General features: G+C 42.4%; 1 protein-coding gene across 18 annotated transcripts in view; it reads left to right on the plus strand.

The window, feature by feature from the left end:
• Positions 1 to 21915, plus strand: part of MBNL1 (muscleblind like splicing regulator 1) — a 243927-nt gene that overhangs the window by 211515 nt on the left and 10497 nt on the right. For 11 of the 18 annotated variants that reach the window (XM_053307259.1, XM_053307253.1, XM_053307261.1 and 8 more), the window contains 5 exons: positions 2769 to 3026; positions 4879 to 4932; positions 5869 to 6022; positions 16034 to 16069; positions 16827 to 16921. In XM_053307259.1, the coding sequence (XP_053163234.1) occupies positions 2769 to 3026; positions 4879 to 4932; positions 5869 to 6022; positions 16034 to 16069; positions 16827 to 16921 (597 nt within the window). Of the gene's footprint in view, positions 1 to 2768; positions 3536 to 4878; positions 4933 to 5868; positions 6023 to 16033; positions 16070 to 16826; positions 16922 to 21915 lie in introns of those variants that run through there. The other 7 variants (XM_053307249.1, XM_053307256.1, XM_053307251.1 and 4 more) reach the window with 4 other exon arrangements.

Here is a 21915-nt window from a genome sequence, read left to right on the forward strand (position 1 = left end):
ATTTTTCTGTGTAAACTGCTTTGAGAATTTTGTTGAAGAGCAGTATATAAATATTTGTAGAGTAGTAATAGCTTGTTTTTATCCAGGATAAATGTGTGCCTTAGAGGCATGGCATACATAATTCTCAAACAGTTATTGCAATCTTAGGATATGAACCCAATGGAAGAGAAATTAGGATTGTGCAAAAAAACAAAACAAAACAAACCTGCCTCAGAATGTCTCCAATCTTACCTAGCAAAAAACAGAGAGGATCCGCCCACGAAACTGAATGGAGAACAAACACAACTGGATGAAGTTGGGTTTGTTTTCCATTCAGTTTGGTGTGGGCATCTTTTTTAGCTTTAGTTTTGGGGTGGTTTTTTTGCTGGTGTGTTTCCATAGATCCCAGTATGCTTTACATATCTGCTCCAGTCTTATCTAAACACTTCAGGTGCCTAATATCATCTGAGGAGATGCCTCCAAATGCACTGTGTGCATAATTAGGCAGGGATCTAGAGATATGTGGAGCCTTCTTGGAAATGTCTTATCAACATTCTTTTGGCTTCCCTGGAAATTCTGCAGATGTGTTGCCCAAACCCACTTTGCAGTTTGCTTTAGGAGCTATTTTTGTGGCGGTTTCAATAGAAGCGAGGTAAAATAAGATTTAAAGAAAACAGATGGCTTCATTGGTAGTGCTCAGAGGTTGGCTGGTTTTTTGCTTCTAGGCCCCCAAGTGGATGATGTACAAAGGGAGGGAGCACAATTTTAGGGGGCTCCAGTGACCCTTCAGCATTGGTAATTAGCAGATGGAGTGGGACCCAGACCCTGCCGCACTGTCCTAACTGAGGGCAATCACAGGAGAGTTGTGGCTTTTTTCTCTGACAGTGTTGCACACACATCTCCCTTGGGAAAGCCACTTCCTACGTTCTACACTGGAAGAGAGCGCTCCAGAGCAATCCAGTCCACCACAAGTGCAGTGCCTCTACACAGAATATTCTCCTAGGCCCAGGAGAGCCCTGTCCCCGCTAGCCCGATCTGCAGGCAGCACAAGGGGCTGTTTGAAAGAATGGAGGTCTGTGTATGCCTCCCATGGCCTCAGTAGATCCTCTCCTTCAAGTTTCCCATCCTTCAGAATGTTAATAACTTGTACTGACATAATAGCGAGAATTGGATGCAGATAGAGATGGTGCACAACACAGAGACCTCCCCTGCCTCCTAATGGCCAGTGGCGCTTCATGCATGCAGCTAAGCAGGGAGAGGAGGAGAGAGAACACAGTTTGTGTACTGAATCTGTGGGGGAGTAGACTGTGCCATGTCTTTAGACCTTGCTTGCTATGAAGGTGAAGCTTGGTCAGTAATCTGCACTATTTTTCAAGTGTGGGCCATTTGGCAAAACAAGCAAGCAAACAAAAGCCAATGTGAGAGCTGTATTGTGAGAGACCTTTGCACAGTGCTGTGTTATGTCCAGAAGAGAAATAGAGCCTCAGCATCTTCTTGGAAGGTTTAAGGACATAAGAACCGCCCTGGTGGATCAGGCCTGGATCACCTCCAGGAGGGACTAAAGTTTTTAGTGCGGCGTGCATGCCTTCCAAGATGGTACTGGGGCTCAAGAGGGCTCCCCTTGTCTTGTCCTCTTATTTTTGTATAGTACTTTGTACAGGGATGGTGGTGTGTAACTAATAATATGAAGCCATCTTCTCCTGGGTCAGATGATTAGTCCTTTTTCCTCAGTATTGTTAACTTACTTACTTAACTTTATTTATTTATTTAACATTTGTATCCCGCTCTTCCTCCAAGGAGCCCAGAGAGATATATGGTATACATAGTGATATTTATCCTCACAACAACCCTGTGAGGTAGGTCAGGCTGAGAGATAAGTGACTGGCTGAGAGTCACACAGTGAGTTTCATGGCTGAACGGGGATTTGAACTCTGGTCTCCCCGGTTCTAGTCCAGCACTCTAGCCACTACACCACACTGGCCTGACAGTGACTACCCAGCGTCTCTCGTTACAGGGGGCTTTCCCAGCCCTACCTGAAGATTGAGGGATTGAATCCTGCATGCAACTTCTGCATGCAAAGCATATTTTCTGCAACTGAACTATGGCCCTTCCTCACTTAATACTAAAGCTTCCATCCTGTGAGCATATCTGTGTCTGATATCTATATCTGATGATAAGATTTTAAAAAATGAACACTGTCTAGCAGGAGGCAGAGTGGGAGGCAGAAAAGCATTATATGGATTTGCATCCCCCTCTTGTGGTTAAAACATGGCACAGCCATTTCTGTAATTTTTGCTCCTCTGTGTTGCATTGCTGGCATAGCTCATCTTAAGTAAAATACATGTAAAAATATTACAGGTTTCAAAGCTAAAAGAAACTAATTGGCTGAACAGGAAATACCTTAGTGCTGCTTTTAAATTTGGAAAGATCATAGACCATGTAAATCGGAAGAGCACACTGGAGTTCAGAAAATTAACAAGCTCACCCTTTTTAAAAATTGGCTAATTGCATTGTGATGGGGTGGTGGGTGGAATTGGCTTTGATTCTGTGGTGTAAGGCCTTGCAATATAAGGGAGGCTTAAAAGGTCCAGATTTCATTGGCCATCCAAGGAATCCAAAGGGCAACAGAATGATAAACAACATCACCTCAGGATGGGGCAAAGGCAATTGCTGGACTCCACCTTAAGATTATTTGCAAACCTATCCAGATCACTCTTGTCCACCTTCCCTTCCTTCTCTCAGTCACATGGCTAACTAACAACATGGCTTGCATCTAAATTCTGCTGCAGGTATGTCGAGAGTATCAGCGTGGCAATTGCAACAGAGGAGAAAATGATTGCCGGTTTGCTCACCCTGCCGACAGTGCAATGATTGATACCAATGACAACACTGTTACCGTCTGCATGGATTACATCAAAGGGAGATGCTCAAGGGAAAAGTGCAAATATTTCCACCCTCCTGCACACCTGCAAGCTAAGATCAAAGCTGCCCAATACCAGGTCAACCAAGCAGCAGCTGCTCAGGCAGCAGCTACTGCAGCGGCCATGGTGAGTCCAGAAAGAAAAGAAAAGGAAAAAATCTTACAAAGCAATAGCATTGTCAGCCTCAGAAATATTCATGTATTAATTCTCCTTGCTGAAGACGTTTGTTCAGGTATCCCGTTCTCTACATATTTCAGTAAGCTTCCAAGCATGTGATGCAAATCTGCTCTTAAGTAGTTTCAGCTTCTACTAAAAACATTTTACAAAATTGTTGGGAGCTCATCTGAGGTATGACTTGTGCATATCTATATGCACATGTCATCAGTTATCTGCCTATAAATATTCTCAAAGACCCATTTAGTATGTTGATTTCATATAAACGTTTATATCTATCTATTTGTAACTATTGATATTCATGATGCCTGTCAGGGTGATTCCAGATTGGCAGCTGTCCACACCTTCTGCTACATAAGAATTTCATAAAGGAGTGGGTACACTATTTGCTAGATCCCTGGATCTTTCATTTTCTGAGCACCATTTCCTGCTTTACAGGCAAAAAAAAAATGGTACCTCATTACACATTTTTGTATAGTTTATGCAGACAGAAGTCTCACACCATCTCACTTCCTGGCCGTTTTATTACTTTCCCTCCTTCATTATCAATTGCCCTTTGCCCCTTTCAGATGACAAATTCCTACCAATCTTCCTGTGTAGCCCTTAGCTCTTATTAAAGTGACCTCCTGATTTCTTCTAGCAGTGGCTGAAACTGGCGACTTTTAAAATTCCAGAACCTAATTATTTCATCAGCCCATTCCACAATTCCACTCCATACGTTTTACAGGGGGAATATGGATACACAGATGTAGTGCTATGGATTCAATATTTAATTTGATAAAAACAAACACAAATCCAAGTTTGCCACTCCGAACAGAGGAAATAATGCTTATCTGTGCGGGAAATGTGCAAAGGTGAAACTGGTGAAGGGCAAAAGTGAACAAGAAGAAGAACACATATTTGGATGTACCCTGACAAACATATATATATGCACATATAAATTACTGCCTGTCTTTAAATGTCCCTGTTACTGTTATCTCTGCATTAAACATACTGTTCTCAGGCCTCCTGTTCATGTATGGGGTTTCACGGTAACTTTAAAATACACGATTGAACTTGAGGGTGGTGGGGAATAATACCTGGAACTACTTAGGAGCAGGGATTTCCAGCAACTGGACTGTAACATTATTTGAGGGAGTGGAATCATTCTTGATTGCGTTTCTCTTGAACATGATGATGGTGTAATGAATAATTGCACAACTGGGACGTTGACTGTGACATGGAGTAGAAAAACCGCAGCACACTGGGAGGTATTAGGGAGTGTGCTTCAAATGCAATTGTGGGGATGTTAACTGATAGCTATTTTAATGGGTCCCTTCTTTGTTCCTTGCTTAGCTGTTAATGTTGTCCTATATTTTTTTTACATAACTACATGATTTGACCATTAAAATACTACTTCATGTGAAACATTGTTGTGTGATATTCATAGCACAGTACTGGACAACAGGAGAGAAGCCTTTTTTCTGTGTTTCTGGATACTTGAGCAAAAATACAGAAGGCAGACTCTCTTCCTCACTCTTTCTCCTCCTTTCACACTTTCCCCTCCTGTTAGAGTATCTTGTTTGTAATTAACTACATAGAGGTGTATCCTCACAATAACAACTCAGTAGTGCCTTTATTGTGCATGCTTAGTCTTGTTATTTGTTGTATATGGCATTCCGATGATTTGTTTTTTATTTGTTTTTTCTCACCTACCCAAAAATGCACTGCTGCCCCCATGATGCACCTCTGCTTGCTGTTTATGTTAATGCGCTTGAACCCCACTGGCCCATTGCCATCATGTGCTCGCTGCCTGCTAATTAAGACTCAGTCGGCTGTCAAATCACTGAAGCGACCCCTCGAGGCAACCTTTGACCTGGTACTATGACCTTTCACCTTTTAGCTTGGCATGTAGCTTTATTGTAGTTACAATTTTTTTTAATTAAACTCTATTAGTAAATATTCCTTATTTCCTGTTATAAATGTAAGCTCGATGGAAAACTGAGTGTGGCTTCCTGATCCCGTTAATGGGAAGGTTATCAGCACTTTTATTTCCCAGTCAGCGTCCCTAAGATATAGGACCCCACATTCAGTTTAACCACCTCATAGACGTTTCTAAATGAAGTAAGATGGGAGTTTTGTTTTTGTTTTTGTTTTTGTTTTAAAAAATAAGACTTATTAACCAATGTGTAATATATATATATTATATATATTTGTATCTGTTTGGTTGGCATGGCTTAACAATACTCTTATATAGGTTTAACATTTGTAATGCAATGTTAAAAGTACCAGCATGGTATGGTACATTTTTTGCATGTATAGCTAGACTTTGGTGGGGGCGGGGATGTGGGAGTTAAAAAAAAAATTATTATTCTATTAACCTGTTTCATGCAGTCTGTAAGATTTCTCTTTAACATTGCTTTTACGTCAATCCTCATGGAGCTAGCAGTGCAGCTTTCTTTAGTTTCTCTCCCCCCCTGCCCCCCGGTATTGCTGCTTCCTTACTAAAAAACTGAAGCTTTATAGAGTGGAATCTGCTAGCATGTAGATCGCAAGCACTATTTCCCTACAGCTCCCTAGTAGAAAGCCAAAGTAATACTTTCTTATGAAGCTTCAGCCACCCCTTTCCTTTGAATATTAAAGTCCGCTCCGCTGCTTGCTTGCTCAAGGATTAGAAAAGAAAAGAAAGATGGTGGTACCTGACTGTCGTGTCTTCTACTGATTTTTCTGTTTCTTTTCTCTCTCTCTCTTTCTCCCTCCCCAACCCCTCCCCCCCTTTTTTTTACTGGAATCTCTTATATTCACCTACCATTAGGGAATTCCTCAAGCTGTACTCCCCCCATTACCAAAGAGGCCTGCGCTTGAAAAAACCAATGGTGCCACCGCCGTCTTTAATGCTGGTATCTTCCAATACCAGCAGGCTCTTGCAAACATGCAGTTGCAACAGCATACAGCCTTCCTCCCACCAGGTAAGTACAGCTTCCATATCCTCTCGAGTCAGACACAGTCGAGACTGTAAGAGCTTGCCTGGTCTTAGCACACCTCTAAGGCTCAGGGTTTGCATTACTAAGGCTGAAGAAGGGTTGGTCATTCATGGGCAGGAAAGGAAGACAGTCTTTGCCGCTCAGCTGCAGATTCTGCATATGTTTGTCTTTGAAGCAAGGTGTCGGGTGCTTTCTGGTCCCTTATGGAGATTGGCATCTCTGCCACGTCCAATCTTAGGTTTCAAAACAGCATTGAAAGTCTACTCCCTTGTATCTCTTTTGCCTAATCCTTCATTTCATATCTGTTACACTGTTTTGTATGGTTCTTTTTTTCACTTTAATTGCTGTAAGACCCCTTTGCCGCTAATGGCTTCATCAAATCATTCTCATGAGTCATGCTCACAAGGTTTCTTAGCTGGAAGAGGTGACCCATTCACCTTTTAATGCTTTAGAGACGAAAATCTTCTTCTCATATATTTTGAGAATTACAAGGACCTTGAAAGATTTGCCATTGATTTTATCACGCGCAGGCTCAGTTATTTCTATGAAGAAGGAAATGAGACTCGTTTACTAAGACAGCTCTAACGCTTGAACATAGACTTAATTGCTTACACAATTGCATCCTTGAAGGCAGGACAAGGACAATATTTTCAGTTGAGAGTGTTAGATAATGAGGTCATTCACACAAGTGAAAACTGTGTTCTATTCAGGTGTGGGAGCTGTGTATGCTCCCAATGTTTGGTTGCATGGGAGCAAAAAACTAGGTAGGAGGAGGGAGAAGTGATTGTGTGGAATCAAGGTAGGAGGAAAAGGTGGGTTGCACAGCTTTTCCTCTTACCTTGGTAAAATGCTGGGTATGAAAGCTGGGGTGGACAGTGCGGCCTTACCCAGCTTTTCCTTCTACCTTAGATTCCACACAGTGACTTCTCCCTCCTCCTACCTAGTTTGCTCCCACACAACATAAAATTGGGAGCACACACAACTCCCACACCTAGGTAGGATACTTGTCCTACCCAGTTTTCGGTTGTGTGAATGACTGTGTTTACTATCAGAACTGAAGTCATCAAATGTGCTTGAGTTGTTGAAAAACCTTTGCTGCCTTGTGTATGGAGGCTGTGTAACCTTAGCCAGCTTTTCTTAATCCAGCTATATGTATAGTGCTGCCGAAGGTTGTTTTGGCTCAGACTTTATGTCAGAGAGGATTTTGCATGATGCTTTTCCCTCCATGATGGAAAGATGAGTCACTGGAAATTAACAGACGCACACATTTCAAAGAGGCATCTGTATGTATGGTGTTAAGCACCACACATACAGAAAACTGCAGATTCCATATTAATTGCACATATGGCATTATCCTTAGAACAGATAATTGGGATATGGTTTCAGCTTAGGCAACTCAGAATATAAATTCTAGTGCCTAAAAATGGCACTGGTCCTTCTAGACCACTGTAACAGCAGATCCATTCAAAATTTGCTGAATAGCCTAGAGTTTATCGCTGCTTCAGCTTGTAAGCAGAAGCATCTGAAGGATTCATAGCTGTGCTCCTGGTATGTATATGCCTAAAGTAGGAGCTGGGTCAGAACTGGGTTGCCTTGTACCACACCATCATGTCTTACACCATAGGGTATGAACTCTTTCTTAGCCCTTCGATCTCTAGCCTCTCATAGCAGAATGTGAGAGGAAGGTAGAGACAAAAAACACCTTTGTTTCTCTTAAAGAATGGGTGACCAACCTGTGGCACTTACATACCACATACAAACATTGGCCTTTGTGGCATGCCTAGAATGCAAGCATAGACTTAAGTCTATGTTCCTAGCTGGCTCCCCAATTCATTAAACTAGAGGTATGAATCACCCCAGGGGTATACTTCATACGGTCTTGAGGCAAATTTGAGTGTAATCTCATGTTTTGGACATGACTTTGTAGATGTGCCTAAGAGGTTCCAAGAAGGCCAACACTAACTTTATACAACACATGGTTGTATAAAAGGTTGCATAACATTGATAGCCTTAGACAAAACATTTCACTTAAAAGTAATCACATGTCCAAGTAAGGACAACATTGGAAAGTGTGTGTGCGCTAAGGGTGTGCATGAATCAAAACCTACCATTCTATTTGAAGTTGAATCAAATCACAGACATCCACCCCCCTGCCACAAATTGATTCATTGAATCTACCCTGAATCAAATGAATCTACTCTAATAGATAGACCTGTCCTTTGAGGTAGGCTGACATGCTAAGTCTGGAGCGGAGGGCTGGTCTACCTGCCAACCCAAATGGTTAGACCAGCTATCCTGTTTTTTCCAGGGAGAATTGGTCTACCAATTGGGATCGGCAGGTAGACAAGCCCTCTGTGCTGGACTTAACATGTCAGTCTGCCTCAGAGGACTGGTCTACCTGGGTAAACCTGTCCTCTGAGTGGGGGCTGACATGCTAAGTGCAGAGCAGAGGGCTGGTCTACCCACTGATCCCAATCCCCAGAGGAAAGTGCCATTTTGAGGCCCGTTTTTCCAGCAAAACGGGCCTCAAAATGATTTTCAAATAGCCCGAATTGATTTGGGTTGAATCAGGGGTGATTCTCCTTTACCCCAAATCAAGCCTTCTATTTTAAGGGTGATTGATTCATCGTCGAATTTGCGAATCACTCCCAATTCGACCGAATCAATTGGACGGCAAATCAAATTGCACACCCTTAGAATGTGCTCACTTGTAAAAGGGATTCAACTCACAGTAATAAACTGGTTCTGCTTCAGTGTGAATCAATGGCAAAGACTCTTTTTTATTTCAGTAGCCACAGAAACAGATTAAACTGTGATCCTGTTTTTTCAATAGAAGAAACAGTCATATCAGATTTTAAAAGATCTGATCTAAATGATCTCTTATTGAGATAGATGTATAAAAGAGTACTAATTGTTGCCTAAAAGATAAGGATTGGATTGGTACATTTTTTCATGAACATCCTAAGCAAGGAACCGCATGTGGAACGAGCACAGTTGTGCAGGTGCAAGGAGATGGCTTAGTTGTGCTAAAAATGGGATTGTCCAAAAGCAGACTTATGCTATAGTGCTCTTGTGCAAAAGTTCCCATTGAAATAAATTAGATGTGCTGCAGTTGTGCTACTGTTGTGCAACCACAATCATGCTAGTGGCAGCTCAACACTATCTGGGATGCAAGCTCCAGACTTGATGCTACTAGCTGGTGCAACAGTTTTGCACTAGTGTCAAGCCCTTCTGCAATCGGTCCATTGCTCTGGATGTCAGCCGATACAAATTAGCAGTGGTGTATCAGAGGGGCAGGGTATGATTATTTTAAATTTAAAAAAATCAACATTGGTGAATTAAACCCTTTGAAATCAAGGCAAAAAGTGTGATGGTGGATGGCATTTCTGTTTTAAGTTATTGTTCAACAAAGGGGTCCTACATCGCTGTGTCCTTTTCCATACTTGCAAGTTATTGCTCCATAGGTTTTCATTGCTGTCTTATGTTCATTTGCTGCAACCCCTGTGCAAAATGTGTGTTGGTTTAAAATGTCACGGGGGGTGATAAATGAAACTTGATAATGAAAATATATTCAGCTATTGCAAAATTATTACAAAAAAGCTAATGCTTCTCCCCCTAGCATGCACACCTAATTTAAATATAGGGATTATAGAATTAATAACAAGTAGCTCAAAATAAATGTGACATATTTTATGACATGTTTACAAACATTTAATAAACCAATGCACCCTCAGTATTTTCCCTCCATGTAGCAATACTGAAATAGTTTAATGTAGGATCACAGATTTTTTTAGTTGGAAGGGAGGTCTTGGAGTTCTTCTAGTCCAACCCCCTGCTCAGTGCAAGACACTGCTACAGCATCCCTGGCAGATGGTCGGCTAGTAGGAGTGTGTGAGCCGACTCTAATCGAGCCAGGCTCAAGTTTGAGCCAGCGTGGCTTGGAGGCTCACGCTCAAACCGACTCAGCCCCATAAAGAGTGAAGCCGGTCTGAGTTCAAGTTGAGTCAAGCCTGGCTCAAAAAACTCACTCGCAAGCTGGCTCAGGGGGTATACTTGTGAAGGAGAATCCCTGCCATATTCCCTTTTACAAACATATCCCTCAAGCTGGCTCAGTGGCCAGACTGGACCAGGGTCCGGCTCGATTGAGCCTGCGCTGCCTCGGATGGCTTGAATTTGGTCCGGATTTGAGCCAAACCGGGAAAGCCAGTTCTGTGTACATCCGTACTGACCAGACTTTGTTTGAAAACCTGCAGCAAAGGAGAGCCCACCACTGCATGAGGCAGACTGTTCTACTCTCAAACAGCCCTCACAGTTAGATAGTTGGGGATGGGACCATAGCTCAGTGGTAGAACATCTGTTTTGCATGCAGAAGGTCCCAGATTCAATCTCTGGCATTCCCAGGTAGAGCTGGGAAAGACTCAGAAAACCTGGACAGCAACTCCCAGTCAGTGTAGACAATATAGTGCGCTAGATGGAGTATGACCTGACTTGCTATGTTCCTAATTCTTCCAAATGTCTAGCCTAAATCTGCTTCCTTTTTATTTTAAGCCATGGCTTCTAGTCCTGCCCTCAGGAGCAACAGAGAATAAGTCAACTACTAAGTGAAGCCCATCACAATATACTTTGGGCACAACTGCCCTGATGGACCTAAGGGCCATGTGTATGTGGAGGCAAGCTTCCCTTCACATACAGGGAAGTGTGTACACAAAGGGGTGTTGCACACAATTTCCAGCACATTCCAGCATTCATGTCAACACACATGTAGCCTGCAAAGCTAGAGTAACACTGATCAGGTATTTGAAAGGTGGAGTAGGCTGGGGGCTGGATTCAGTTCCTTCCACTCTCCCTGAATCTTTGAACAGGATGTAATGTCTATTTAATCATGCAGGAATGAACAAAAAGTGACAGGGTGAGGAAGTCAGTGCAATGTCACTGCAGCTTCAATTGGGACACTAAATCAGAGAATTTATCCAACATCTGGTGGGCTGCAATACACATGCTGTGTTCACATATTCACAGGAATCCTGGTTAAAAGGTTAATCAGCATTAGTGAGCCCTGTGGAACTGATTAAGAGAACCCAGAATCTCAGAGTAATACTGGTCAAATAGCTCTGGTTAACCAGCATTTAATCAGGATAGATTATCAAGACTGAATAATATTGTTGACCAATATAATAACATACAATAATAATAATACCAAATAATACCAATCAGTATCTGATCCAAAAATACCACCTAGATTCAAGGAAAATTAGAGAAGTCCTGGAAATAATAAAGCAGCAAATAACAGCAGTGTCAAAAGATTACCAGATATGAAGCCAGAACTACACAACACAGGCAGAATCTCCAGTTCCAGTCAAATCAGAGACGTTTCTACCAAACCATAGAAGGAGAAACTGCACGAAACATAGAAACACCAAATGAAGAAAAAACAGTGCAATTCTGGGGGAAATTATGGGACAATCCAATAGATTATAATAAAAAAGCAGGCTGGATGAAAGAGGTCAAAAAATGTAACCAACAAATGCAAGATCTAATAATAACACCAGAATTAATAAGTGAAAGAGCAAAGAAAATTAAAAATTGGACTGCTCCCGGCGACGATGAACTGCTTGGCTTTTGGCTTAAACACCTAACAAGCCTTCATAAACAACTATCAAAACAGTTCAATCACATTTTGCAAGGAGGTGATATTGAACAGTGGCTAAGAACTGGGAAAACTCATCTCATCATGAAAGACCCAGCAAAAGGTGCAGTTCCAAGTAATTATAGACCGATAACCTGCCTGCCAAACATGTTCAAATTATTAACTGGAATAATAGCAGATGAAGTGATGCAACACTTATTAACTAACAAACAGCTTCCAGTTGAACAGAAAGGAAATTGCCCGAACACCAGAGGCACAAAAGACCAGCTGCTGATTGACAAAATGATTTTACAATATTGCAAGAGAAGAAAAACAAATCTAAGTGTTGCATGGATTGACTACAAGAAAGCCTTCGATTCATTGCCTCACACATGGATACTAAAATGTTTAGAAACAACTGGTGTCAGCAAAAACATTCAGATATTTATATTTTAAAAAAGCAATGAGCATGTGGAGTACACAGTTAACAATCAATGGCGAGACACTTGGACAGGTTAGCATTAGAAGAGGCATTTTCCAAGGGGACTCACTATCCCCTCTGTTGTTTGTAATCTCCATGACCCCACTTTCACAAATATTAAACAAAACAGGCCTCAGATACCAAACATCTAAAACATCAAGTAAAATCAACCATCTGCTGTACATGGACGATCTGAAGTTGTATGGAATGTCCCAGTCAGAAATCGAATCACTGCTAAACACTGTCCGTATATTCAGTAGCAATCTAGCAATGGAGTTTGGACTAGACAAGTATGCTGCATTAATAATGAACAGAGGGAAAATAACAAAAACAGAAGTAATAGAACTGCCCAATGGAAGCAAGATCAAGAACCTGGAAGAGAAAGAACCTTACAAATACTTGGGCATTCTCCAGGCTGATAACATCGCACACACTGAAGTTAAAAGAAAAATTGGAAGTAAATACATCAGGAGAGTTAGAAAAATCCTCAAGTCCAAACTCAATGGCGGGAACACCATACAAGCCATAAACACCTGGGCTATACCTGTTATCAGATACACTGCAGGAATAATAGACTGGACCCAGGCAGAGCTAGAGATGCTAGATCATAAGACCAGGAAAATCGTGACCATCAATCATGCTCTGCACCCCCGCAGTGATGTAGATAGGCTCTACCTCCCTCGCAGCTCAGGTGGAAGCGGAATGCTACAAGTCCATCAAACAGTAGAGGAGGAGAAAAGAGGCCTTGAGGAATATATAAGGGACAGTGAAAAAGATGTACTTCAAATGGTCGAGAACGCGAAACTATTCAACACCAATGAAACAAAACAGGCCTACAAGAAAGAACAAGTCAAGAACCGAGCAGAAAAATGGAGAAATAAGCCCCTGCATGGTCAATATTTACACAATATAAGTGGAAAATCAGACATCACCAAGACCTGGCAATGGCTTAAGAATGGCAACTTGAAGAAAGAAACAGAGGGTTTAATACTGGCTGCACAAGAGCAGGCACTAAGAACAAATGCAATAAGAGCAAAAGTAGAAAAATCCACCACAAACAGCAAGTGCCGCCTTTGTAAAGAAGCAGATGAAACAGTGGACCACCTGATCAGCTGTTGTAAGAAGATCGCACAGACTGACTACAAACAAAGGCATGACAAGGTAGCAGGGATGATACACTGGAACATCTGCAAAAAATACAAGCTAGCTTTAGCCAAAAATTGGTGGGACCATAAAATTGAAAACATTGTAGAAAATGAAGATGTAAAAATATTATGGGACTTCCGACTACAAACAGACAAACATCTGCCACACAATACACCAGATATCACCGTAGTCGAGAAGAAAGAAAAACAAGTTAAAATAATCGACATACCAATACCAGGGGATAGCAGAATAGAAGAAAAAGAAATAGAAAAAATCACCAAATACAAAGATCTACAAATTGAAATTGAAAGGCTGTGGCAGAAGAAGACCCAAATAATCCCAGTGGTAATTGGCGCCCTGGGTGCAGTCCCAAAAGACCTTGAAGAGCACCTCAACACCATAGGGGCCACAGAAATCACCATCAGCCAATTACAAAAAGCAGCTTTACTGGGAACAGCCTATATTTTGCGACGATATCTATAATAACCAACAGTATTGATGATAAAATTCAGCCATCCCAGGTCCTTGGGAAGGACTCGATGTCTGGATAAAACAAACCAGTCAATAACACCTGTCTGACTGTGTAAACAAGAAATAACAACAACAACAACAACAACAACAATAATAATAACTATTATTATTCTTTATTACTATTATTATTATAGCAAACCTTTATTAGGAGTGTGCACGAATCAAAATCTATTTGATTTGAACTCCCCCCCCCCCCATTGATGCATTGAAAGCAGCCAGCTTGGCCAGCTGCTTCGATGAATCAGCCCCGAATCACCCAAATTGATTTGGGTTACCCAATCACCATTTGAGTTTCACCATTTTTGGGGAAATGGGCCTCAAAATGGTGCTTTTTTCCATGGAGAGCTGGTCTACCAATTGGTGTCTGCAGGTAGACCGGTCCTCCACTCCGGACTTAGTACTCCAGCCTGCCTCAGAGGAAAGCTCTACCAGGGTAGACCTGTCCTCCGAGGCTTGTTAACGTGCTAAGAGCAGAGGGTTTGTTCTACCCACCAACCCCAATTGGTAGACCAGCGCTCCATGGAAAAAAGCACCATTTTGAGGCCTGTTCTTCCAGCAAAATGGGCCCCAAAATGGTATTTGAATTGCCCAGATCAATTCAAGTCAAATCTAGGGTGCATCTCCTCGACTCTGAATCAGGCCCTCTATTTTGAGGGTAATTTCATTTGGGTTTGAATTTGCCATTTGCTTTGATTTGACCCAAATGGACCCCTCCATTCAGGTTGAATCAACCTGAATCAATTCAACAGCAAATCCAATTGCACACCTGCAACATTTATATCAATTTCACTTACTTTGCCATTCAAAATGACTGCTAGAAGTACTGCAAGAGAAACATACCAAATTTATTTATTTATTTACTTACTTATTTATCTATTTATTTATTTGAATTATATAGCACCTCATTCCAAAGGCTCTAGGTGGTTTACAAAAAAACATTTATCCAGTGTATTTTTTCCAAAGCCGTTTGTCCTAATCTTCCAATTATTAAGTGCACAATCAGAAAAATTACCTCCATATTAATAGTACACTCATAGCATCAGGAAATCCCAAGAACTAACGCCCACTCAGATGTCTCTTACAGTATTACTACCTCTTGTGTTCCTGTAGCATCAAATTGCTTCTTCCTTCTCACAATGCTTTTGTTGTGGTAAGGGTAGCTATAGCATAGACCAAAATACAGCATACGTTGGTGTGGCATCTTGTTGCTAGGCAATTTAACTGTGCATGGAACATCATATTATTTCATATGAGAAAGTCAGGGAGATACATTAGCACCCCTAGACCCACTTAGCCTGGTCCTAAGATTTTCTGCATTGGCCAATTAGTATTTAGGATGAGGTATGCCTATTGTGACATCAGTTTCACAAACCAAGACTTTAATCCTTTATAACCTTGTAAAAACAGGATACCGGCTAACATGATTCATAGCATTATGGCGCCGTAATACTGCTCTGCAAGGCTGCTGAGGATTTCAGACGCCCCAATGCTGTTCTGCATAATTGGGTCAGGAAGGACCACTTCTGCAGATTTCCCCATGGACACGAATGGGTGAACCTTCACAATAGCTTCTTCTGGAACCATTCATTCCGAGCAGCATCGAGGCTGCCTCTGAAGTCTGCAGCCCTAGGGTGGAGCTTTATGGAGCCATCATGTGGGCTTCTAGATCTCAGCACAGGGGGAAAGTACCATCATTTCATAGTGCTTTACGGGTTTTTTAAAAAACGATTTTTTAAAGGAAACTTGGCTTCAGTATTTTAAATTGGCATATCACAAGGGGAGAACAGTAGCTCAGTGGTAGAGGGGGGACTTGGTTTGCATTCAGAAGGTGCCAGGTTCAAGCACCAGATAGGTCAGACAAATCAATGCGATTAAAAAACAGACAGCGAAAGCTTCTTCTCATGCAGTTAGAGCACATTCTTTTAAATCACCTAGCTAATAATAATAATAATAATAATAATAATAATAATAATACCAGCACACAGTTCCGTCTGCTTTTACCCTGCCCTGCTCATGTCATTCTAGTTCTAATCGATCACCTCTGTGCTGTTTGATTTGACTGTGCTGATGGTTACATGATGCCACTGTTCCCATAATAACCAATTTTTTCTTCTTTGTTCAAATGAGATTTTCCTAATTACACTTGTGATGGGTTGTTTTAATTCTTTTCCCTTTGCAAATCCACCTTCCTGTTGCAATGCATGATGGGCAGGCTCAATATTGTGCATGACACCCGCTACAAGTGTTGGTAGGTGCCCGCTTTGTTTCTTGATTATCTTAAAAAGCTGTTTAGCAGCTCACAGACTCTCAAAATCCACTGCTGGGTTTTTAATGTACAGCTATTGTGCCAATCCATTCCCCCCTTTTCCCTGCACTAACACCTTGTCAATTAAATGCATTTGCTTTATTTAATTGACATAGACAACCTAGAAGGCATTTACTTTTTAGCATATCAAGTTGCTCTATTACACAGTCTTTTCCCCCTTGTCAGCTTTGGTGGATTTTGACTGGACTCTGAGTTCCAGTGTTTTAGAAACTGTTTTGCATTTGAAATAACATTCAGTTGTATCCTTCATGAACATAATACAGAAATAGAATTCCATGCCAGCTGGTTATAATATTATCAATAGGGGCTGATGGGGGGCGGGGCTGGGGATGGGTGTAGTTATCATATAAGGGCTGTTTTCAGTTTGTTTGTTGAATATAAATTTTAAAAAATTAAGCTTGATTGTCCTGATTCCCTTGATTTGATGGTAACCAGCCTTTTTTTCCCTCCCTTTTCCCTCCTCCCCACCTCGTCTTTCATCTCCCCCTCCCACCGCTCTCTGGAATGTTGTCCTGCTTTGCGCTATGATTGCATGTCACTTGCTGGTGGTGATGTCTCGTCACACGGCTTGTCTGCTGATATAAATACCATACTCGATGATTCTACCACCTGTTGCCATGGTTTCCCATACTGCTACACTCTTCTGTATGTTTGCTTATATGATTTTCCTTCCGAAAAGTTCCCATGGTGCACGGCGCTACGCCCGCCACTGTGTCTGCAGCAACAACATCTGCCACAAGCGTCCCCTTCGCTGCAACAGCCACAGCCAACCAGGTTTGCTAATTTACAGCTTTGTTTCTTAAACATAACTCTCAGAATCGGTGCTTTTGAGGAGCATGGGGATTTTTGTTTTGTTTTTGTTCATTTGTACCTCTTGTTGGCCTACACACTCTCTTATAATCTACAGGGTAACTAAATTAGCCTTTTGACCATGCTCAGGAAGGTGATCCAGCTCCGGATTCTGTCTCCGGGTGGTTGTTGTAAACCACCCGGAGATGGAAGTTTGGGGCAGTCTAAAAATTTGAGAAATGAATAAATAAGTGAATTTCCAGTCAAATTTACTACACAATCCCTTCCTGAATCACTTAGCATATGAACCATTTTGCTTTCTCCCCCATTGCCACCCCTAACTTTAAAAAAAAATAGTAATAGGAAAGGCTATCCAAGACTAGGGGGCTATTCACACACGCAGGCAAAACCAGGATAAGGAAGCCCAGCCCGGTTTAGCCTGCGCATGAGAACCGCTGGGAGCCACTCAGCTCCTGGCAACAGGACGGCAGCAAACCCTGTAGAGAGCCCCAGCTGTTAGCCAGGGTTAAAGGTGCAAGCATGCTCTTGCCCTGGCTAACTGATCATGTATTGGTGCTGCGCGGCTCAAATGCAGCATGTACAAACAAGTAGCCTCCCAGCCTGCATTGGGAAGCTCCCCTGATTTTCAGGGCTTTTAGCTGTTTTATTGGTTTTATTGTGTTTTAATAGTTTGATTTTAATTGTTAATTTGTTTTTAATTGTTTTTATCATGTTGTGAACCGCCCTGAGCTGTATCGGAAGGGCGGTATATAAAGCTAATAAATAAATAAATAAATAAATAAATAAATAAAGCACTGCACACTCGCATGGTGCATTATGGGACTTCTAGGGGCCTCCTGGCCCCCAAACCTCCCAGCTGCCGGTAGCAGCAGGCAAACATCTGGGCGAGCCAAAAGGCAGGGATTGTCTGTGGGGGAGGTGAGCATTTTAAAGCTTCTTCCCCAGCAGCATAGAGCCCTTTCTCCCTGATCGTGAGAAAGGGCTGCCAGGCTTTGTTTTGCCTTTTTCATGTAGAATTTCTCAGGCATTGGTGAGATCTCCTCAGGGAAGGATTAGAGGATCAGGGATATAACAGCTGAAACGTTCTCTGATCTAAATCAAATAAGAGTCTGAATACTTAAACCTATACAGGGACATGACTTGAAAACTCTTGTTTCAATTTGCAAATCAGTCAGGGAGGATCTTTATTTGACAGCCTGTGCACTGCAAGCTAGATTACATTTGGTCTTTCGGCAGCTCTCACAATTGCTGTTTTGTCTGAAGACATAATTACAAGAAACAGCAACATGGCACTTGATAGCAAGCCACTAAGTACGAAAACTTCCCTTTGACATTAACAGTCATGGTTGGTAACAGCATCAGACTCTGTTTAAGTATGCGACCAGTAGTTCACCAGATTCTGGTGATTCCTTATGCGAGCACCACCCAGGGAGTGGGAGGGGGAGAGGCACCTTTAAGCATAAATTAGTAGGTGCTTACCTCTACTACCGCCACACTGAAAGCTACTCTGAGCAGCAGCGCAATGCCCAGTACTTCATCACTCACTTGGTGGAAGCCATTTGGATGGCGACAAATGACCTTTATGCATGTATGAAAGCCAGGTGAGTGGTGGAGCCGATTGCCCGCCACGGGGGTTCTGGGTAGTGTGCCACTGCTCAGAGTAGGTGGTGTGCTGGTAGCAGAGGTAAGCACCTCCTAATTTACACTTAAAGGTCCCTCTCTGCCTCTCACGCCCACCCTCCCGGGGGCAATTTCACCGGCCACTACTGTACGTGAACTACTTGTTTCTGATTTTAAATCCGGCCATCAGTTATGGCTAAGAATTCCAGGAGTCGCATGTTGTGATCAGTGTTCCCTCTAAAAGGTTCACTACAACTCCCAGCATCCCCATCTGCAGTGGCTTTTGGTTGGAGATTCTGGGTGTTGTAGTCAGCAGCATCTGGGAATCCCTTTTAGAGGGAACACTGATTGTGATACCCTGAGACCATTTCTATTTGATGGGCAAAGCTATGGTGCAAACTAGGCTTGTGCAAAGATTTGGCTTCAAAGTGCCGAATGCAAAGTGCCCTTTGCATTTCAGGGAAAGCACTGTGAAGGACTACATTTCTCCATTCCAGCATGGCTTCCACAATATCACCAGGGCTTCCTGCAGCTCTGTTCCCATTAATGACCCTTCTTTGGTGCTGTGCATAAACCAGCCTGCACTGAGAAAAGCAGGGAGAGAGGCTGCCTCTGTGCAGGTCCAGGGGCAAGGCACATATGATTCAGCTTCAGCACTTCAAAGCCAAATCTTTGCACAGGCCTAGTGCAAACACTGGAATTCTTGGCCATAATTGTATTGCAGTCCATTAGCTGCTTGTTTACCTCCCGTTCCATTTTTCACCAAGGCAGGCCAGAAAAACAAGGACTATCAAGTTGCCTTGTGGTCTGCCACGGTCTGATGCTGCACATGGCTTTTGTGAATCTAAAATAATATATACAGCACTTAAGATTGTTCAAAGCACTCTACATTATCTCAACTATACTTCCAACAGCCCTGTAAGGTATTATCTGTATATTGGAAGGAGAGCTGTGGTGTGGTAGCAAGCTTGTATTGTCCCCTTTGCTAAGCAGGGTCTGCCCTGATTTGCATTTGGATGAGTAACTGCACTGTAAGATATTCCCCTTAGTGGATGGGGCCATAGATCTATGGTAGAGCATCTGCTTGCATGCAGAAGGTCCCAGGTTCATGCCCTGGCATTTCCAAGTAGGACTGGGAGAGACTCCTGCCTGAAACCTCGGAGATCTGCTGCCAGTCAGTATAGAAAATACTGAGCTAGATGGACCAATGGTCTGACTCAGTGAAAGGCAGCTTCCTATGTTCCTTTGCAGATTGGTGCCTAAGGCTGAGAGTCAGTGGAGAGAAGTGAGGTGTGTGGCCTCTGTGTGGGTCCACAGGAAAGGTGCAAATGATTCATTTTCAGTGCCTAAGGAAGCAGAGAGAGTACATGGCAGAGACAAACTGGGGATTTTCCAGCTCACAGTTCTCTTACTTATCCACTAGGCTACCCAGGTCTCAGGCCTAAATCCCTTCCAGCTTTTTAATTATTCCTTCTAGTGATTTAAAATTAAAAGATAGAATTTATATGTGTGAGTAGTTAAATTGATTTTTCTCCTTTATTAAAAGTACAGTGTGCAGGAAATCAATGCTTGAAGGCCTAATCTATCTGTGAAGGGAAAGTGACTTGGTATTCACTAAAGCCTATTTGCCTCCTATGCACTCAGAAGAGGTCACAGAAGGCTGTAATCCCCCAGGGTCCAATAGGATAACTTGCAAACAACTTCACGCAGATGTGGTCTCCCTACATATAATGGAGAGCCCTAGTTCCTGGAGCCCTAGGATCCTGTGTGTACCTGCAGGCTCACAACTTTCTGTCCAAGCTTCTTGTGATCCAGCATAGGCAGAATGTAGTCCCTGGGCATGGGTAAAACTACATCAGCTGCTCCACAGCAACTGCTCCCTCACGTTGACCCTGCCAGCTCTCACTAGTTCCAGCTCCAAAACAATGTTACACCCAGCAGGACCTCTTTCAAACATTTCAAAGGCTTCAGTCCCATGTTTCTTTCCTAACATTTGGTTTGTCCCGTTGTCACTTATGTTATCAGGGATCATTCCACATCAGGCTCAGTACTGCTGAAAGGTTGGCTGGTTATGAACCTATCACAGATAGACTAGTGATTCCACTAAGCCTATAAGCTGAGGGGATGTTATAGATACAGGCCGTGTCCAGGGCAGTTCTGTCTGTGTGCTCTGACCCTGGCAGCTGCTTTTTCTGCTTCTGCATGATGATCCCCACCACACAAGCAGGCAGTATAGCCATCGTGAGTCTCAGGTTTCCACGTTCATCATTCCTTGTGCATAATGATGCCCTTAAAACTGCCCTGAGCCTTTTTGGAGGGGCGGTATAAAAATTGAATGAATGAATGAATGAATGAATAAAAGACAAATCATGTTATGTCACATGTCAGGTGTACACCCTTTCTGTATGCTGAGAACCAAACATGGCTGCCATGTCCAGCATACACAAACAAGCACGCACCTTTATGTGCATATATAAAATACCACTTTTTTTAGCAGCCCCAAATACTAATAGATCAGAAACTTCTTGCCAGGTTTAGTAGGAACCAGCTAGTGAACAACTGGGTCACCTTAATATTCTTTTTCTTTAATCACCCACTTTTGCCCTGAGAATCACAAAACTGCTGGCAAAATCCTCTTCCCTCCCACAGGTTACTCTGTAATTTTTCAGTATTTTGAAGACCCCATGACTTGCTTGACTCAGATTCTGGTGATTCCTTTTGTGTACAATCTGACCATTTCATATGTATCCACTCTGGATCTTCATAACACACTCCAGTCAAGTTCCGCAGTCAACCCTCCATATATACATATATAAGCCATATATGTATATAGTGCGTAAGTAATGCTGGCATGTTGTAATGCCGCAAAGCGCAATGTGCATGCTTGCAGAAGGCCTTAAGATCTGGCCCTTCATCTTCCCTGACTGGTGCTGAAGGTCCTTGGTCTGTTTCGACAGCACTACCCTTGAAGCTTCTACACAGCTGGGTACAACATCTCCTCCTGCTGCAGTAGAAAACCAATGGTACGAAAAGCTTCATTACACTTGTGGCACATTTCTGTGCAAAAATGCTGTAGAAATGTATGAATGGATTCCTGAAAAGTAAGCATGAGGGGTGAGGGGAGAATAAGCTACTAAGGCCTTGAGGTTGGCTTAACTGAAGTCGTCTTCTACGATCTTTTTCTTCTGGTGTATGCAATGATCTAGTGCAAGGTAACAAAGTATGTAAAGTTTGCATTTTTGAGCAAAAGTTCATGTTGCAGGGTCTGGCTTTTTGTGAGCCTGTTTCTTCTGTGTCCAAGCTGAACCAGTTTCACAGTTATCTTTTAAATGCAATGG

Source organism: Hemicordylus capensis, chromosome 3, assembly GCF_027244095.1.
Source record: "Hemicordylus capensis ecotype Gifberg chromosome 3, rHemCap1.1.pri, whole genome shotgun sequence".
Taxonomy (NCBI): domain Eukaryota; kingdom Metazoa; phylum Chordata; class Lepidosauria; order Squamata; family Cordylidae; genus Hemicordylus; species Hemicordylus capensis.